The 19,171-nt window shown below is 41.6% G+C and overlaps 1 protein-coding gene across 1 annotated transcript in view; it reads left to right on the top strand.

Annotated features, from left to right (window-relative positions):
• The first annotated feature begins 5,428 nt into the window (after positions 1 to 5,428).
• Positions 5,429 to 19,171, top strand: part of LOC6594119 — a 47,435-nt gene continuing 33,692 nt past the window's right edge. Inside the window, exons 1-6 of the mRNA XM_026995212.1 lie at positions 5,429 to 5,737; positions 11,148 to 12,180; positions 14,782 to 14,979; positions 15,850 to 16,002; positions 16,074 to 16,262; positions 16,317 to 16,503. Of these exons, the coding sequence (XP_026851013.1) occupies positions 11,475 to 12,180; positions 14,782 to 14,979; positions 15,850 to 16,002; positions 16,074 to 16,262; positions 16,317 to 16,503 (1,433 nt within the window). The 5' untranslated portion in view covers positions 5,429 to 5,737; positions 11,148 to 11,474. The remainder of the gene's footprint in view (positions 5,738 to 11,147; positions 12,181 to 14,781; positions 14,980 to 15,849; positions 16,003 to 16,073; positions 16,263 to 16,316; positions 16,504 to 19,171) is intronic.

Here is a 19,171-nt window from a genome sequence, read left to right on the forward strand (position 1 = left end):
TTCTCCTCCTGCCTTGGATGTAACAATTTAATTTCGTTTTTATCCTCATAAAGTCGAGTGCCTTTCCTGCCTGCAGGCTGCCTTTGACGTAATTATGAAAATATTCCAAAGGAATTGGTAAAAAAGCTTCTCCAGAAAAAACCCCAAAAAGGTGGCCACAAAAAATGGTCTTAAAATGGAATTTGAATTGCAAAATGTGAAATAATCACCTGATCGGGAGAGGGAGGAGGGATGTAGGGGGGGTACGCCGTGGCATAATAATAACAAAATTGTTAATTGAATGCAAATGCGAGAGCAGACAGCTTAATTAATTAATTATTCAACAGCTAAAAGTACGAGTACATCTTGAAGCGGAATTATTCGCACCTTTATTGGAAAAAATTAAATTGAAAAATTAGCACAAAAAATGGATTGAATTTTAAATCAAAAAAACCTGAAAAGAATTAGATTTGTAGCTTTTTTTTAGTCTAATCACTGAAGTGCTTTATTAATTAATTAATTTGCTGTTTTAAGGGTACAAATCATAGAATTTGGCGACTTTTAAAGACTAATAAAAATTAAAAAATATTGGAAAACTTGTATAAATTTTATTGATTATAAATTTCAATGTTTATATCTAAGAGATGGCAGAAAATCACGCCAATGGGTTCATTAGTTTAGTGGGAAAGCAGAAAACAAGTGTCGTTGGGCTCTTTGAACACCTGGCCTGCGGCAAGAGCCGTGGGATTTGGGAGACCTGCGTTTTTGGTAATGCCTAGCCATCGTTATGTGTATAGGAACCGAGAACAGTGTAAATTTGAGTTCGTTTAAATCAAAATTGTATTTAAATCTGTGCCCCATTCATGTGGAACTTTGACCCAAACTCTGAATGGGATATGGAGTGAAAAATCCCCGAAAACTAAGAGAAGGGCAGTGGAATGTAGAGAATTGCCTCCACCCCGCCCCGCCCCTCGTGGCAGATGACAAACACGTAAGCCGCCACGCGTAAGCGAAAACTTTCCACCACCCACCACCACCCACACACCCCTGGCCACTCTTCTAGAGACTTTTTGGTTTTTTTTTTTTATAAATGCATAAAAGTGTAACTGGAGTACGTGGCGAGAGAGAGAGAGAGAGAGAGAGGGAAAACTTGTTTCATTTTGGCAGTGGAAAAAAAGTTTGTAGCCGCCACCGCCGCAGCGGGCATTAACAACACTTAAAATGCCTGCAGCGTTTTTCCTTTAATACAAGTGGAGGACAGGCCACTGTCCACTGTCCAGTGTGTGGTCTGTGTGTGTGTGTGTGTGTGCTTGTGCCCCAAACACTATCTGGCAGTACGCTTTCAGCCTTTAGTCCACTCGAAAGGGAAGTTTCTAGGGGTCCACTCGAAGAGGCAGCAGGCAGTCTCTTTTGCACTTCACTCACTCACTCTCTCTTCTGCTTTCTCTATTTAGTTTTGATTTAGTTTCCCTCCCAGATTTTATTTGGTTAGACATCTCTTTTGGGGCATCTAAAGGGCATCGCTCAAGTGTAAATGAGTGTCGTTTATTTTTCGCCTCCCTCCCCTCCCCACCATCCCTGGAAAGACGGATTTCCGCAACGAATTAAAGTTGTATCTCCTTCATTTGCATAAGCAATCCACCCAACAGGCAACCCACCGCATTTCACATTCCCTTTTGGACGCCACACAAATCTCTGGCTAAATCTGTTAACGGTTTACTGAAGTTTACTTAAACGCTGGCTGTCCTTCGGGGGACTCAAAAATCAATAGCCTACTTTACGCCAAATTTACTGCCCAAGGAGCCATCGAGTGAGCATCGCTTACTGCTGCTCCTTCCGCCGCTCTGTTTTCTACTCAATTGAATCCTTGAAGTAGTTTCGTGGGCTACCCTCACTCCAGCTCCTCCCCTCTCTCTGTTCTGGGCGTATCCCCTGATTAGCGTAAAAAAGTTTCGAGTCCAATGAAATGACAATGAAAAAATCTACGATTACAAGTAGTTTTGCAATAATTCAAATTTGCATATTCACGGGTCCACGGGTCCACGGCTCCACGGTTTCTGAGTTTTGGAAAGGGTATTCTTTGGTGGGTGTTGGGTGTAGAAGAGAGACTATAGATGGTATGTGTTCTATGGGATCAAAAGACTTATTCATCTATGAATTTCAAGGGAAACTTGTACCTCTTTTTGAAATCTATCTGCCTTAAAGTGAAGATTATAGAACACATAGAAGACCCATCGCTTGAAGAGCTTTGCTTTCCTATAGGTACACCCGGGATTCCTCAGGAGATCTCAAATTGAATGTCTTGGGGTTGAGGGTTGTACCCCATTTTGATGATTTTCTTCCATCAAATCTGGATACCAATTCTCTTAGAAGTCCCATGGACTGGTAAGTGTCTTGTTTCTCTATAAGAAAGGGGCTCTTCCTTAAGATTTTTCGGCTCTCTGTTGGGTCTTTCTCCCCCAGAAATACTCTCTTTCACTCCTTTACGACTCCAAGGCGATAAACAACTAATTTTCCCAAAAGAAATCTTAAAATATCTGCAAAAAATAGATTGAAATTGTAAGATGGATAAATTTCCCATAGATTTCTGGTAGAGTATCGCCATCTTCTTCCTATGCATCTCTTATTTTTTTTCCTAGTTTTTCATTATTTTTTATGCATTTTTCTTGTGTACCTATTTTTTTTTTTCTCTGGCGGGGGGCAAAAGTTGAGTGCATTTCTTGGGGCATTTCTTGAGCAATTTTTTTGGCTAATTTATTTGCACTTCACTCTGCGTGGCGCTGCCCCAAGTTAAGCACTTGACTCGTGAGGGACTCCGTAGACTGGCCTTTCACTGGGTTTTTGCTCCGCTACTCTGGCTTTTCTTCGCTGGTAAATACTTGCATTTTATTAGATATCTTGAGTGGGTCTTTGGTGCATTCATAATTCCATTTAATGCCGGACTAAGGCCAGGGATTAAGGCATATAATTAGCGCCAAAAATATAAGTTTTCGCCCGAATTAAATCATCCCAAGGCATCGTCTGTTTCCACTATCTGCTGGAAGTTTTCCTTGCCTTAATTTCTGGCCAGAAAAAAACAGGGAAGAAGGAAAAGGCACTGAGCACTGTTTTCCTTTACGACGCTTTTCTTTCTTGGGTCTTTTGGTCATTCCTGACTTAATTAGAGTTGGCTTTCATTTGGGCGCCTTTTACTTTGGTTTTGCTCTTCCAGGCTTTCGTTTAACTGCTGCCACATGGTGCAAGCATCCCCCCCCCCCCCCCCCCCCCTTCCTCCTCCCACTCAAAGCAAAACACAATTACATTCGTATTCTCTTCTTTCTTTCTATTCTTTTTCGTTATCCTTTCGCTTAGAGGCGAAAAACTTTCATTTTTAACTTGATTTTTATGTTCTCTCTCCCTTGACTGTTTTTTTTGTGCTCTTTTCCTTCTCATTTGAGTGGGCGTGGCATGTGGCAAGAATTATGCGCCACGAAATGCAATTATGCAAAATGTCCTCTGTCCCTCTGTTGCAGCTTCTGCCTCGGCTTCTGCTGCAGTAAGCGTAATCGAAGTTAATTAGATTGCAGGACCCCCCTCGCCCCCAGGGGGGGAGGTGGGAGTGGATTGGCAGCAAATTAGTGAAGCAAGAAATCGAAAAGGGTTTATAAAAATGTCCAGAGCTCTTTTTATGAGCTTACGCATGGAGAACATGACTAAAATGAGGCTCAAAGAATGGCTTAAATGTGAGGCAAAATGGGAACCAGGGAACCCAGGGAGAGGTGGGTCAACAAAGAGTGTAGCAGGATGCTGGGTTTTCCGGCTCAAAAGCAGGGATTTCTGGCTCAAAAGCAGGGATTTCTGGCTTAAATTCAAGGATTTCTGAGCCAAAAAAAAAAGACTTCAATCCCCTGCAGCTTTTTCCTTGTTTTTGTTTGATTTTTGACAAGGCATTCGATTAGTTTTTGGCACTTATCAACAAAATTTGTATTCAATTTGTAGCCAGCCCCCCCGCAGCCCCACAAAAATTTGTTTATGCAATTTATTTGGCACCTCAAGCGCCAGCACCGACATACTCGAATTAGAAATAGAAACCCAATTTATTTAAATGTATTTATTGGGCAAAAACATACGAGAAACACACACAGAAAAAAAGAAGGAAACATTTGAGATGAATAATGTATTTCTTGATAAATTGACAGGCAGACAAACACAATTTTGTGTTCATATTTAGACCAAAAAACAACAAAAAAGGAGGCAGAATTTCCAAAGTAAATGTGGAAGATTTCCGCTCTTCCCGCTGGCTGTGGCAGCTACAGAATATCTGTTGCATGGTTGAAACTTTTGCTAACTGCCACAAAAATGAATAGTTCAATTAACTTGATATTCTCGAACATTTTCCGCACTTTTGCCGCATTTCTTTAAATTTTTATATATTTTTTTATGGGATTTCTTTTTTGTAATAAATGCTGTGCCGCCTCGTTGTCGTCTTGGGGTTTATTTTTGGTTGCAAACGCATGCGTTTTTCTCTTCTTTTTCACTTGGGTCTTCGATTTTTTAATTAACTTGCAATTAAAAGGGAAATTTACGGGCGCACTTTGATGCTCATAAATTAGGGCCTGCCACTCTCGGTGGCACTCTCTGCAAAATGCCAGATCGAAGGTAAATCAATTTCCCCAACGGCTGGCAGGACCTGCCTTTGAGATGAGGGTTTCCAGCTATTTTTGAGGAAAAAATAAACCAAAGGTGGAGCTGCCACATGCACTGACAGGAGGGTGGGAGGTGTGGGAGCTTGTGAAAAGGGTGAAAAAACGTGTGTACCCAGCCCAGAGTCTCGTCCAAATTGGCGATGAAGTGGCAGTAGACACAATGAAGAAGTCAAACAACTCACTTAAGGGGTTTCCCCACAGAGGAGCTAGAGAAATGGAGATGCAAAAACGGAAGGACTTTACCTTTTCGCCAGGCTGCAAAGAGGGAGGGGAGCAAGTAGACTGCAGTTTGCCTTTGTTTAGATTCTCTTGGCCAAAAGCCAAGCTGATTTAAGACTTTAGTCGTTGCAGGCAGCCAGGCAGGCAGTGAGGCAGGCACTCGGGCCCAAGTGCGAGATTTGTGGCAGGAAGTCGGCGATAAGAGACAAAAGAGTGAAACGGAACTGCGAATCTTTGCAGTCGGATCAAAGCTGAAGTTTAAAGCGGAAGTTTTATGGAAGGAAGTTGAGGAAGTGCCTGGAAGATATCATCAAACCAGGGAAGAGGGCAATTAATGGGAAAGGCAAAGAAATTTCATTGAAATTTATATGATTTCCATGGGCACAGCAGCCGGCAAGATTTATGCCAGTTTATGCCAAAAAAAATCAACTCAAGAGAGAAACGAGAAGCCATTTCTCAGAGAAGAGAGAGAGCAGCGATGTCTAGAAAGAGAAGTGCCTGCCGGCCCCACAGTTGCAGCCAGAACGTCGATCGTGCCGCATGTGTGGATCGTGCCTCCTCGTGCTCCTCTGTTCTGAACTCAAATAAATCTTGTGCGTGGTCCAAAAATAAAACCCCCTCTATAAAAAAGGGGGACAAAAACAACAGAGCGTGCCAAGAAAAGAAGCCTCCACCTCAAGTAAAAACAAGCGAAAAGTGAATCGAAAAAGTTAATCAAATTTAAGGAAAACTTTTCTTTCCATCAACGATCACGCGGCGAATGTGGCTTCAATCGATCCGAAAGTATCTGGCAATTTGTTATTTCGTAGCAGATCAAAGATTCCCATAAAGCAAATCAAGTGGAAATTTGTTTGGTAAATGCCAGCGAAAAAAAAATATTGATGAAAAATCCACAAGATGAACCCGTGCCAAATTCCATTACCAAAAATTCATTAATTACCAAAGAAAACTCTTACCGTTTTTCTTTTTTTTTTGGCTCAAAAGAATGTGTGGAAGTGCGGGATATTTTCATAAATCAAGAGAATCGTTCAATTTTCATCGTTGATTTTTGTGCAAATGATTTTGAATATCATGTAGAACATTCCCCGAAACAAAAGAACAACAAAATCTATACAGGAAAATAAAGTGCTGTGTTGTGTGACGCTCATAAATATTTCAGCATATAAAAAAAAAACAATATTGAGAGGAATATTTCAGATATATTTTTCATGCGACGGCTAAATAATACAAGTATTTAAGGAGATAGGTGGAAGGGGACAAATCGGTTAAAAAAGGCAGATATTTTGGGGTTTATATTGAGCTAGATTTCTTCTCTGAAGATTATCCCAGGAATTAAGTGTATTCTTAGGTGTTTTTATTGACCATAAATTGGTGCTTTTGCAAAATAAACAAACAAAAACAATTGTGCAAACAATTTAGCATTTTTCTGTTCTGTTTCGATGATTTATAAATAAACGCTTCACTTAATTTGCATGATAATAACCGAGTATGCCAGGCCCATTGGCCCCAAAAGCCCAATGTGCCCCCACCCCAAAAAAAAGAAACAAAGTGCACCACGTTTATGCATGTACCCTGTAGAGAGGGGAGGGTATATTGTGAGAAGAGAAGGCTCTGAATTCTTTTTGCCTTGAACATGGATTTTTCCTAAGAATAATCGTTTAAGTCCTTATTTTTTGGGTGAAAATTCTTCTGTTTTTCGTAGATAAACCCACAAAACGTGCCCATTTCATGCCATTATATATATCTGTGTTGAAAATTATATATTTCCAGGACTAACCTTTCCATTCTTTAGGGAATTATTTTTAAGGGTAAAGATTTGAGATACAAATCTACCCCTATTTTGAAGATAAAGCAACCTGACTGTTGAAGCATTTATAAAATGTTCCTGGAAAGGCCAGTCTCATGGTCTTACGGCAGATGATCTCTATAGGAACGATCTCTTATCTTATAACCTTCATAGAAATCGCGTCTTTTCAAGGGTATTCCCATATTCCATACCCAAAATTGGAATAGTTGATGAAAAGTAATGTATTTCCAGGAGTATCTTTAGTTTTGAGCCGTAAAAGTATATCCTTTCTTTTGTTTAAGGAATTATATTCAAGGGTAAAGATTTGAGTTACAAATCTACTCCTATTTTGAAGATAAAGCAACCTGACTGTTGAAGCATTTATAAAATGTTCCTAGAAAACCCAGTCTTATGATCTTACGGCAGATGATCTCTATGGGAACGATCAGTTATCTTATAACCTTCATAGAAATCGCGTCTTTTCAAGGGTATTCCCATATTCCATACCCAAAATTGGAATAGTTGATGAAAAGTGATGTATTTCCAGGAGTATCTTAGGTTTTTAATCGCAAATGTTATCCTTTCCTTTCTTTTTAAGGAATTCTTTTCAAGGGTAAAGATTTGAGATATAAATCTACTCCTATTTTAAAGATAAACCAACCTGACTGTTGATGCATTTCCTGGAAAAATCATGCGACAAATGATCTCTATAGGAACGATCTCTTCTCTTATAGCCGTCATAGAAACCCTGCCTGCCTTTTCAAGGGTATTTCCATATTCCACACCCAAAACTCTATCTCTCGTCTCTCCCTCTAGTTGTAAGTGTGTTGATGTTTTTCGTCGAGCGAGTGAGAACCCAAAAATAAATCTCATAATTCTCTCGTAATTCTCGACCCAATCTTTTCGGATTTTCGTTTCTGTTTTCGCTTTTGGGGTTTGTTGAACTTTTTGTCGCCTGCTTTTTGCATTTGCAGCTAAAATTAGTTGCAACTAATTTGTTGTTTGTCGATGGGTTGGTTGGGGTCTCTGTTTCCCTGTTTCTCGCTTCGTTTCGTGTGGCAGAGCCGCGTGTCAAATGTGACAGCTTCGAATACTTCACTGTGTGTGTGTGAGTGCTAATTATGCAAATTTCCAATGTACTGTCGAGGGTAGAGTTTGAGTTTTGTTTTGTTTGGTTTTGTTCCCAAAAGGGCGGCCCTTTCTGTCATTAATTTGCATTACAAAAGAATGCTATTTGGATATTTTAAGGGGCGAAACGAGCACAGCATATGATTTATGGCACTTTTCTAGCAGGGAACAACACTGAAAACAATCAGCTATTGATTGGGGGAACCTTCAGCTACCTTCTGCTGCCTTTCGTTGCTTTTCCATTTATTTAAAGTGTATTCAAGTGAATCGTGCACCTTGATTGACCCACATAGCCGAGCTAGTGCCTCCATCCTAGTGGAAAATGCATTTTCCGAATTGTTTTGACCAAAGCCAAGTGGCGGACCGGATGGTAGAAGTGACTTTCGCGCCAGAGACAAAATAATCCAAAATCAAATCACTTTACTTAAATTCCAATTGTAGTTTTTCCGGCTCTGTCTCTTTTTACTCTAATTTTTCCACTTATTTTTCCTACATTTTCCCCTTGACTTTCTCCCTCGCGGGATGCGTTTTCTCTTGTCTCCTTCAGCATCTGCCAAATGGCAGAGTTTGTCTTTTATTTTCACAGAATTTTCTTTTATATTTATTTATCCACTGCTCTGTCCCATGTCTTTCTGTGACGACATTTCGTGGATGGAGCAGCAGTGAACAGAGACAGAGAGAGAGAGAGAGAGATAGAGACAGAGTGGAATTCCGTGAATATTTCTGCTCATTCGTTTTTATTTTTAAACATTTTCGCTGTGTGTATTTTTAATGCTGTTCATTTTGTTTAAATTTGCATTGACGCACCGCTTCACTCCGCCTGTCTATTTATTTTTTATTAGTCGTATTTTTAGTGCATTTTTCGTTGTTCAAGAATTTGCATTTAATGGCCGGCTGCATATGTCTTAATTTACTTTCACTTAGTGGATTACCAGCCCCGATCCGAGAATAGCATAAAGATTCTACTTTAAGGTCTATAAATAATCGCAATCTCTCTCCCTCTCTCTGTCTCTCTCTATCTTTATCTATCACCATTTTATTGATGTTGACTCAATTAGCTTTTGGTTTTTGGGAAATTTATGTGATTTTCTTATGCAAGAGAAAGCGTTTTTCACGCTTCCGTCTAAGTGCTTCGATAAACTCCACTTCAACACCCATTTTCCAGCGCTTTTCTCCCTCCCCCCCTAAGGCCATAGGGTCAATTTTATGTATGTTCACAGTCGATGTACCTTGACATTTATGTGTGTGTGTGTGTGTGTTTCCGGCTACACCCACACACACCCACACATGCCACAAAAAAAATTCGAGCGCGTTGAAAAAATGTGTAATAAATAACAAAATCATTTAAGAGAATTTTTTTTTTGTATTTTCTATGTTGGCACACATTCGTTATGTTTTCTGGGGGATGCTCTTATTTCGGGGGACAGGGTATATGGGATATTGGAGGGAAGTTGAATATGATTTAGGAAGACGCAGAGAATTTTAGATGGTGGTAGGGGAATTTTTGATTATTTCTACAGGCTTCAGGAAGATACACTCTGAGGGAAAGATATGTATCTTGTATATCTGTGCAAAGATAGCAGAATTGAGGAATTTTTGAAGTGTTCTTTGAGGCTCTATAGAGTTTGGAAGAAAAGGTTTTCCCCTCCTCCAGTAAATCCTCAATCGAAAGAGCCTCCAAAATCCCAAAAGATCATTCAATATCTGCCAGAATTTATGTTTAAATATTTTAAAAAATTTTAAAGGCGAAATATGATAAGCTTTGAAGGGTGTGAATAGTTTATTAAAAGCTGGATAACTTGCAGGCTACCAAAAAAATATATATTTAGGCTGGAATTTGCTATATGACTTCCAGGCTACCAATAATATATATTCAGCCTGGAATTTAGTAGAAATTTTAGTTCTATTTTTAGAAGGTCCCTTTAGCTGTATTTAGAGTGTGAAATGTCCAGGAATTTTCTAATTTCTGTCCACAAAAACCTCAAAAGATTATTCAAGCTTTGACAGAATTTCATATATTTTATTATGTACAAAAAATGTCTAATATTTTTATATAATTCTCTGCGCCTTCCAGTGACCTTTAAATGCCTTCGACGATTTTTAAGAATATTTAAAGACCCTTTAAATCATTCCATACTTATAAAGAGCATTCCATCTTCGACTCTACTACTGTTTTGGCATCATATTTTTGTTATTTCTTAGATTTACTTTCAGTTCTATTTAGTCTATGGTTTGTTGTTGTTGTGAAAAATGCTTTTAGTGTGCCACAGGGCGTTGCGTTGCGTTGTGTTGTGTTTATTTTGATACTGGCACGAGTATATTCACGCGGAAAACTCACACACAGAGACTCACTCTGTCTGTCACACATGGCAGAGAAACCCCCTCCCCCCCGGGCCCAACCCTCCTCGTAAAAAAACATTTAAATTCTTTGGTGCCTTTTCGGTTTTCTAGAATTTTTGCATTTGTTTCAGTTTCGGTTTTTATTGCGAAATTAGCTCACTTTTTGAGTGGCGAGGAGAACAGCGAAACTTAATTGAATTTTCATTGATATTTTGTGTATTTTTATGATTAATCGTCATGGGAAATCTATTGGCTGAGATGCTCTTTTGTTTACTTAAGGAAAAGTCTAGGAAAAATCCACACTGGCACTCGTTTGGCAGATGTCAGATGTGCGCTCCTGAATGACGGGCATTTGTTGAACGTTTTGTATACAAATATTCACATTTAATGGGCCTGGTTCTTATCGAATATTTATGCCCAGCAAGTGTCGGAAGTTTTCTTTCAGCTTTCCCCATACGATTTTCATTCGTTTTCCCTTCAATTGAAACGATTTGACAAAGTCCAAAGCTCCACCCTCTCTATAAATAAATGACTGCCGCCATTTCATACGGAAAAAGTCTTGAAATAATATTTGAAATTCTCGAAAAATGAACAGCACACAAAATTGATTGGCCCTCGAAGAGGGGCCAAAATAATTGCCTTTTTCCAGGCTGAAAGATGACTCAATCAGAGATGAAAACTGAAACAGAACAGAACACTTAATAATGTAGATTTTTCGGGGAATTTTCGGGGAGTACTTCTGTAGGGCCAGAATTCTTTGAAAATCTCTCATAAAAAGTGAAACAAAAAACACAAATTGAAACAATAAAATTAATAAAGTAAATAAAAGTGAATTAAGTGAATAAACTGAATGAATTTGTATTAAACAAACGAAAACACAATAAAACAATCCAGAACAAAAAAGTTTAAACAAAAATTAAGTGAAAAACAAAATTGTTTTCCCATTTACTCGGCCGTTTTTTTTGTTTTCACACCCACATTTTCTTTCGTGTTTTTCTTTCTTCCCAAAGTTTGAGACAGAGAAAAGCGTGTGGCAGAGACACAGCGAGAAAAGAGGAAACTTTTTGTAGCCAAATGAAAAGAGAAAGTTGCCAGGACAAAGGAGTCCGAATGTTAAACATTTCAAGTAAATAAACAACAAAACGGAAAAGGAAAATACCGGGAAAATGTGAGCGAAAAGAACAATTAACATCCCGAAGAAAACACACAAAAGACAAACACCGAATGTCCGAAAAACTTGGAAAAGTAGGAAAAATAGCAAAAGTGTAAGACCTAAATTAATAGGGAAAAATCGGGAGGGGAAAACTCTCGGATCGCCCCGAAAAGAAAACAAAGCCATGAAGTTCCGTTTAGCAGCTTTTTGGCTATTTCTGCTGACAGTTGGCAGCGGCGGTGGCAGGGGCAATCACAAGCAATTAAGCCTTGATTGCTGCCTGGGGGGGCATGGGCATGAGGCCTCCACATGGGGCGTGGCAGCTGCTGCAGAATCAATCGCCCAACGAGACGGCGACAAAGGAAATGAACTGGAAAATGCATTGAAATTGCGTGCAACCCCAAAGCAACAGCAAACGGAAAGGCAAACGCAGGTTATTGGGGACATCACAACGAGAGCACACCAAGCGCCAGAGGATGCCACAACAACACTGGCAACAGCATCCAAATCAATTGGCCATCAAGCAGTGCGACGTGCCAAGGACGCCCGAAATTTGGAGCAGCATTTAAAGCAGAGTGTGGCCAGGCTCTTCACCAGCGACGAGGAGTCCAACGAGAGTGACAGCGGGCCAGGCTCAATATTGGTCACAGATGCCACAGCCACAGCCACAGCCACGGCCACTGCCACGACGGTGACCTCACATCATCCTGGACGACGGCATGTGGTAGCCGATAAGCTGCAGTACACCAAAGAGATACAAATCAAGCAGGGCCGCCTCATGGGCATCACACGTCGCTTTCAGGTCACGACCGGCCTACGGGAGGTGGATCAGTATCTGGGCTTGCCCTACGCCGAGGCCCCGACCGGCAGTCGAAGGTTTATGCCGCCAGGTGAGAGGAATTTAATTGCCTTTTTATTCCTTGGCCTAAATCGGCTTAGCACAAACGTTTTTCTCTATAAATAATCTTTAGTCTTCCCAACTAGTTGGCTTTTCCTTTGGCATTTGCTCGGTGTAGACCGCAAATATGATGGCAAATTGCCACTTTGCAGCAAAACCAAAACCAAAACCCCCCAAAATATGAAAAGTGGGGGGCGGACAGAACATATGCTGGCTCCTGTTGGAGCGAACATCCTGGCTCCTGCTGGTGTTCCTCCTCCTCCTCCTGGATCTTCTGGCTCTTGTGGCACTTAGAATTTAGCCTGCAATTTAGGCAATTATCGTTGAAGCTGGTGCCCCCCAGGCCCCCCCTCTCAAAAGCCTGACATGTGCCGCCTGGACTGTCTCTCTCGCTCTCTCCAGGACTATTTCCTGTTCTGTTTTCTATCCGTGTATGTGTGCGTGTGATATTATTATTGCAACTTGTTTTTACATGAATTGCAATGTAGATTTTCCAGCCCTTCCCCTGGCTTGAGTGGAGGGCTTTTGCTTATATTTTCTCTTGTTTAATTAAGAGTGGAAATTGCCATTATTATGTGTGTGTTTGTATGTGTTTTTAATTTGGTTTTTATCCCCAAAACAAACAATAACCTCCCCCCAGCCCACAAAAATGTTGCATGAGATTTTCGGCGCGGCCATAAGTATGCGGTAGACAAAGCTGCGAGTGTCCTTTAGTCCTCTCTGGCGGGCCATAAACACAGACCGCGGCCTTAGCTGTTTGCACGACAAGAATCCTCACAACCGCCGACACTGAGAGAAAAGGGTGGCGATTTTTGGTTGAGTGGAAAGTTTTGTTTCGGGGAAACGAAAAATCTAGAGAAGACTGTGGCCTGTGGGGGGGGGTCTGCCACTCTTCCACAATGTTGTGGGGGGTCTTTCTATTGTATGCACAGTGTAGGGACTCTCCCCCTTCCCCCTGCCTACATTGTAGGCACAGTGTCGCTGCTCCCTAGATTGTGTGCACAGTGTAAGAGCCGCGTGGCGTTCATTGCATTACGTAAAGACAATAAATTAACACGCGCCAGGGGCTGTTTGTGGCACGATTTGTATATCGGCTTGCAGTGGCTGTTGCTGCAACAGTTTCCAGTGGCTCCAGAGCTCTAGCAGCCTTTCAGTTTGTCGTCGCGTTTGGAGTTTATTGAGCACTAGAAAGCCATGCACTCAATCCAAACGGACGCCGCCCCTCCGGCCCGCAACCGACGACAACAACAGCTAGGACGATGGCATATTTGTCAGCGGAAGTTGGTTCCTCGTTGGATGGCAAACATGGCGATGTCGTTTGTCGTTTGTTCTGCCTTGAAATTCGCCTGGCAAATATAGGAAGCCAATGCAAATACGCGCCCACGTTGCGTATGGGTAATGTGTGCGGAGTGGGAGCGGGGGGAGCGCGCGAGGGGGGATAGCATGCGGCATGTCGTCAAAGAAGTGGGCAAAACTCATATACAAACTGGAGGATAGATTCTGTTTGTGTTCGCGCACAGAAAACCCAAACAAATATATCCCCCCCAAAAAATATACGATATTTTTCGTCGATTTCGCCCTCCATACGCCCTTCCTTTTGTTAATAACAAAATGCAAATAATGCTGTGTACTCCCTGCGAAATATTTCATATGTACTTCACACAGAGGGAGGAGGAGGGGGTTTCCTCCTCCTCCTTTTTTTGGAACGCAAAATGAAATGAAATATTTTGTGTGTGTCCCTTCGTGTCGTATTTTATTGGCATTGATTTCTGTGCTTATTGGAAATGAAATTCGTGGCCTTTGAATCAATTATGTTGGTAAGTTTTCAATCAGCAGATAGATAGATGCACAGATACACAGATACACGGATACACAGATACACAAACGTATTTGTACATTTCCGGGCACTTGATTTGCGTAAGCCTTCGATTTGCAGATTAGAGAACTATGCCAATATTTGCATATCAATCAATCAATCGATATATTATGGCCACAAGACCACAAAACAATCTACGAAGCCTCGAAACATTGTGGGTGTCAGGCGGGGAGGGCGTGTAAGCGATTTCCCCCACCTCCAAAAACATTCAACCAGGGATTTGTGCACTCTCTGCGTCCCCCTCCCCCCTCTAGCGTTCTGTTGGAAAACCACACTTCAGGATTTGGGATGCAGAATCCGTACTAACTTGACCAAATCGTGGTTACCAATTTACCCAACGATTCTCCGCATCTGCGAGCACAGTTTTGACGTTAACACCAGAAACGTAACCACAGTCAACTCCGAGTGTCCTTCCCTCCTTCTGCCGCCGCCTCCTCCTGGCACTTGTGTGCAGGAAATCCGAGCATTTTGTGGAGTGTGTGTGTCCTGCCATGGTGCGGTGTGGCATGGTGCTTGTTTATGGCATTTTCAAGTGCCTGTTGACCGTGTTACATAAATACGAAATTGACTTTTTGGCCAAACACTTGGGGGGAAAAAGCAGCAATCGAATGGTGAAATCTACGCTACAAACAGTGGATGGCCCCCGCATACATATGTCATCTATAAAGACCCATCTAAGTGCTTTTTTCTACGTTCTCTTTCTCTCTTTTTTTCCAGGTGCACCATTGCCTTGGCAGGGCCTGAAGATAGCGCGTCATTTGCCACCCGTTTGCCCACAAAAACTACCGGATCTGACGTCCCACGGCAGCGTTAACATGTCACGGGCCCGTCACAAGTATTTGAGTCGACTGTTGCCGTACCTGCGCTCGGAGGGCGAGGACTGCCTCTACCTGAATCTGTATGTGCCGCATGAGGGTAAGTGTCTGTCATATGGAAATCGCAACAAGCAAATGAATGTGGTTTCAGAGCTGTGGGAGCAGTTACCGATACAAATACAAATGGGTGTGGCTTAGAGATGCAAAAACCTAGGGATTTTATGATTTTTTATCGATTTTATATATCTTTCGATATCGATAATCAATTGTTGTATCGATTTTATTGACATCGATTTTTATTCTATCGATGGGGCAGGCATACTTAAGTGCTATATTGGTGTCCAGAGATATCTAAATAATTTGTATCGGAAAATATAGTTTGTATCGGTAGTTATCGGTATCTTTTTATTTTCGATTTTTATTCATCGAAAGTTATCATGCAGTAGAATAAATATTTGCAATGTTATCGATAGATTTCTAATCGATTATTGATATTGAGTAAATATTTTCCATGTTATCGATAGATTTTTAATCGATTTTTTGATAAATCTAATTTTATCTGATGGCTTTTATTCGTGATTTAAATATATTTTGTCCGCAGAAGAGAGACCTTACCCTAGAGACCTCTTTTTCTTATAGAATAACCATCTGAAATATTGACTTTTATCGATAACCATCCCTTAACCGATATTCAGTGGACATTTTCATCGATTTTGTATCTTTTTCCGTGATTTCGTGATTTAAGTATATTTTGTCCGCAGAAGGGAGATCTTCACCCTAGCGAGCTTTTTTTCTTATACAGTAACAATCGGAAATATTGACTTTTATCGATAACCATCTTTTAACCGATATTTAGTAGACATTTTCATCGATTTTGTATCTCTTTTTGATAGATAGTTGAAGAAATGTTGGTTGTGTCAGTAAATGTATTATTTTTTCTGTATCAAAATCCTTGTTCTCTGCTTTTCAGAACCCCTGGTCGCCCCCAAGCAATACGCAGTGCTAGTTTACCTACACGGCGAGTCCTTTGAGTGGAACAGTGGCAATGCCTACGATGGATCTGTACTCTCCAGCTACGGCGAGGTGATTGTCGTCACAGTCAACTACCGATTGGGTGTATTGGGTGAGGCCCACACACAAAAGATACCCCCAGTACTATGCTCAACCCTTTTTCTGCTCTGCCCCCTTCGGTAGGTTTCCTGCGGCCCAGCATTGATGCCCATAATATAGCAAACTATGCGCTGCTCGATCAGATAGCGGCTCTGCATTGGATCAAGGAGAACATTGGGTCGTTCAACGGCGACAATACGCGCGTGACGCTGATGGGCCACAGCACGGGGGCGGCATGTGTCAATTATCTAATGGTATCGCCCGTGGCCTCAGGTGGGTGTCCCCGAGATTAGAGACCGTGCCACATAATAACATAATATTCTGCAGGCCTCTTCCATCGCGCCATCCTCATGTCGGGCTCGGCGATGTCCGACTGGGCGGCCAGCAATCAGTCTTTGCAATTGACAATGCAAATCGCCCATGCCCTCGACTGTCCACTGAGCGGCGGCGGCAGCGACGACCATTTCGATGCGGACGATGAGGATGCCCTGCTCGATTGCTTGCGCCAGCGTCGGTGAGTAGTTATTGAATTATTTAGTGGGCCTCCTCTGACGGGAGGCCTCTGGTTTGATTGGCGAGTGCGTGAGCGATTTGTGGCAACATTATAACCGGCCATAATGCTCATCTAATGCGTTGAATGTGCGTCGACTTCATTAGCGCTCTGAGGAGGAATCCCCTGTTTCCTCTGGGCCTTGACTCACTTTTGGCCAATAGAATTTCGGTCGCCTTTTGTGGCCCGGCCTGCCTAATGATTCGGTAAATTTACGAGCTTCCAGCCAGCACTACGACCTCAATGAGGCGTAAAGTCCGCCCATCCTTATCCTCAAAGCCATGACCAGGACTAATCACGCGTAATGTCCTTCGGCCTTTGGGGGGGGCGTGTGTCCGTGTCACTTGCATCCCGATTACTTGTAATCTGTGTCCTGTGTGTCCTGTGCGTCCTGTGTGTGTGTCTCCCATTTTGAGTGTTGCTCAAAACACTCGCTTCTCAATCAACGGGGGCGTGTGGGGACGAGTGGGCGTGGCTTACAGCTGATGAATTGAACAACTTTAAATTAATTGCTTTATAAGTGATTCATTTTTTAAGCTGTTTTGTTGTGTTTTACTTGGAGTTTGAGAGGGTATTTATATGGGTTTTTTGGGATCACGTTTCAAAGTGATTGACGAGTTAATTGTTTGGGGAAAGTACTTGGAATCGGGGGAGAAATTGTCTTAGCGACAGTGCGGAATGGAGTGGCAAAGGTTCTTGATTTTGAGGGACTAGAATCGGGTCCTAAAACCCTTAGATTCCCAAATGATAGACCTTCACAGACTGCCTCAATTTGAAGTTTTTAAAGGTACGAGTGGAATGATTTGATTAAAGTTAAAAGACTGCTACTAAAACGAGTCTTCAAAGCCCGTAGTTTCAATGTTTTTATATGATTGTTTATTAATAATCTTTTTATAACATTAAATAACATATTTCTGTAAAGTTTTTATACCATATGTCGTTGAAGGGCTCTACCGCAAAGCAAATACCATAGAAATGTATATTTTTCAAGAGGCTTCTCCCTTTATGATTGTTAAAAACACAATCCCACAATTTATAAAAATATTTTAGTGGCAGATTTTTCTCCATTTCCACATGAATATATGTACCTATGTATATCCTTGCCGCAAATATTTAAATGGGCATATTCATTGCAGATATTTCTGCGGTTCATCCAATAAGATAGACCGCACTCCCATTCGCCCATTAAAGAGTCATCATATTACAAAAAATAAACCCAGAAAATTGAGAGAGTGGGAAAGGCTTTAATGCTTTTAAAGTATGCTTTTTTTGGTATACCCAGTACTCGAAGGGGATATGAATTGTGGGTAGGCAGAAGAAGAGGTTCCTTATAGCCATGTCTCATGGATACTGCTTAATAGATGGCAGAAACATAATCAGATCATGGGATTATCATAGACCGAATGAAGAAAACCAATTGGAGTATTGCTTAGTCGTTTTTGGCTCTTTGAACACCTGGCTTTCGTACAAAAACCCCATTTTCCAGTGCATACTTTTGGGGATGCAGACTGGAGGGTATCCCAGTGTCGAGGTACGAGTGCTGCAGCTGCATTAAATGCATAGTTTTCTGTGTGTGGGGGAGCATGTAGGGGGAGTGTGTGGGGGGTAGTGTCTGAGGGGCTGGAACATTCATTTGTATGCATTGGTGGTGGGTACATTTGGGGGGTGGGGGGTGCGCGAGCGCACAAAAGGGAAGAAAACTAAAAAACAATTTGCATACAAAATGAAATAAAAGCGCATGAACACTAAAAATGTATGCAAAACTAAATCAACAAAACGCCACAATAATAGTAATTATGTTAATTATGCTAGGCACACACACACACACACAGAGCACTCACACATGGATGGATACTGTCACACGATGATGCAACATGTGCGTATGTATCTTTGGGGTACTTGAGAAACTTTCTCTACTTGCTGTTGGTTTGCTTTTGGTTTGTTACTTCCTACAAATTGGCACAGTAGAACTCGAGGATCCGCCTGAGAAAACCCGAGAGCCTCGCCGAGCAGGAAATGACGTCAAAGTAATGGAGAAACTACTGTTAATTGGGGCAAAGGGAAACTGTGATGTACTCTAAACGGAGAAAACGAAAACTCAAAGGGAAATCTACGAATAAGAAATCTTTCTTTTTGTGGGAATTTGGCAGATAATTGAAAAAAGGAGAAGTAGAACCGAAAACACCTCGAGACACACACAAAGGGGAGATAGTTCTTGAAGAGAATTTCGACAAGCCAAGCCTCTCTACGAAATGGGAGAACCCTTTCGCTGGGAAGTGCATTTCCGGAATGTTTTAATGAAGGAGCTAAAGCTTTGGTTTTGAGCCTGAGAATTGCAGCCTCGTGTGGCAGCTTACTGGAGGAGTGAAAGGAAGCGAAGGAAGGTAATGAAGGCGGGAACCAGTGTATGGGGGAGTAAATGAGCGAGTGTTTGGGCAGGGGGGGCAGTGGGGCAGGGGGCAGTGGCATGTAGGAGTACGAGCAAGTGCGAGTGTTAAATGAATGCAATGAATTATGTATGAATTACTGAGCAAATGTGCTCATCGCTTTTACCTACAAAGGCACCACCATGCCACAGCACACACACAGATACACACCCACACACACACACATACAGGTAAGAGAACTACTT

This window comes from Drosophila persimilis, unplaced genomic scaffold, assembly GCF_003286085.1.
Source record: "Drosophila persimilis strain 14011-0111.01,24,50 unplaced genomic scaffold, DperRS2 tig00000000-arrow-pilon, whole genome shotgun sequence".
In the NCBI taxonomy this organism is placed as follows: Eukaryota; Metazoa; Arthropoda; class Insecta; order Diptera; family Drosophilidae; genus Drosophila; species Drosophila persimilis.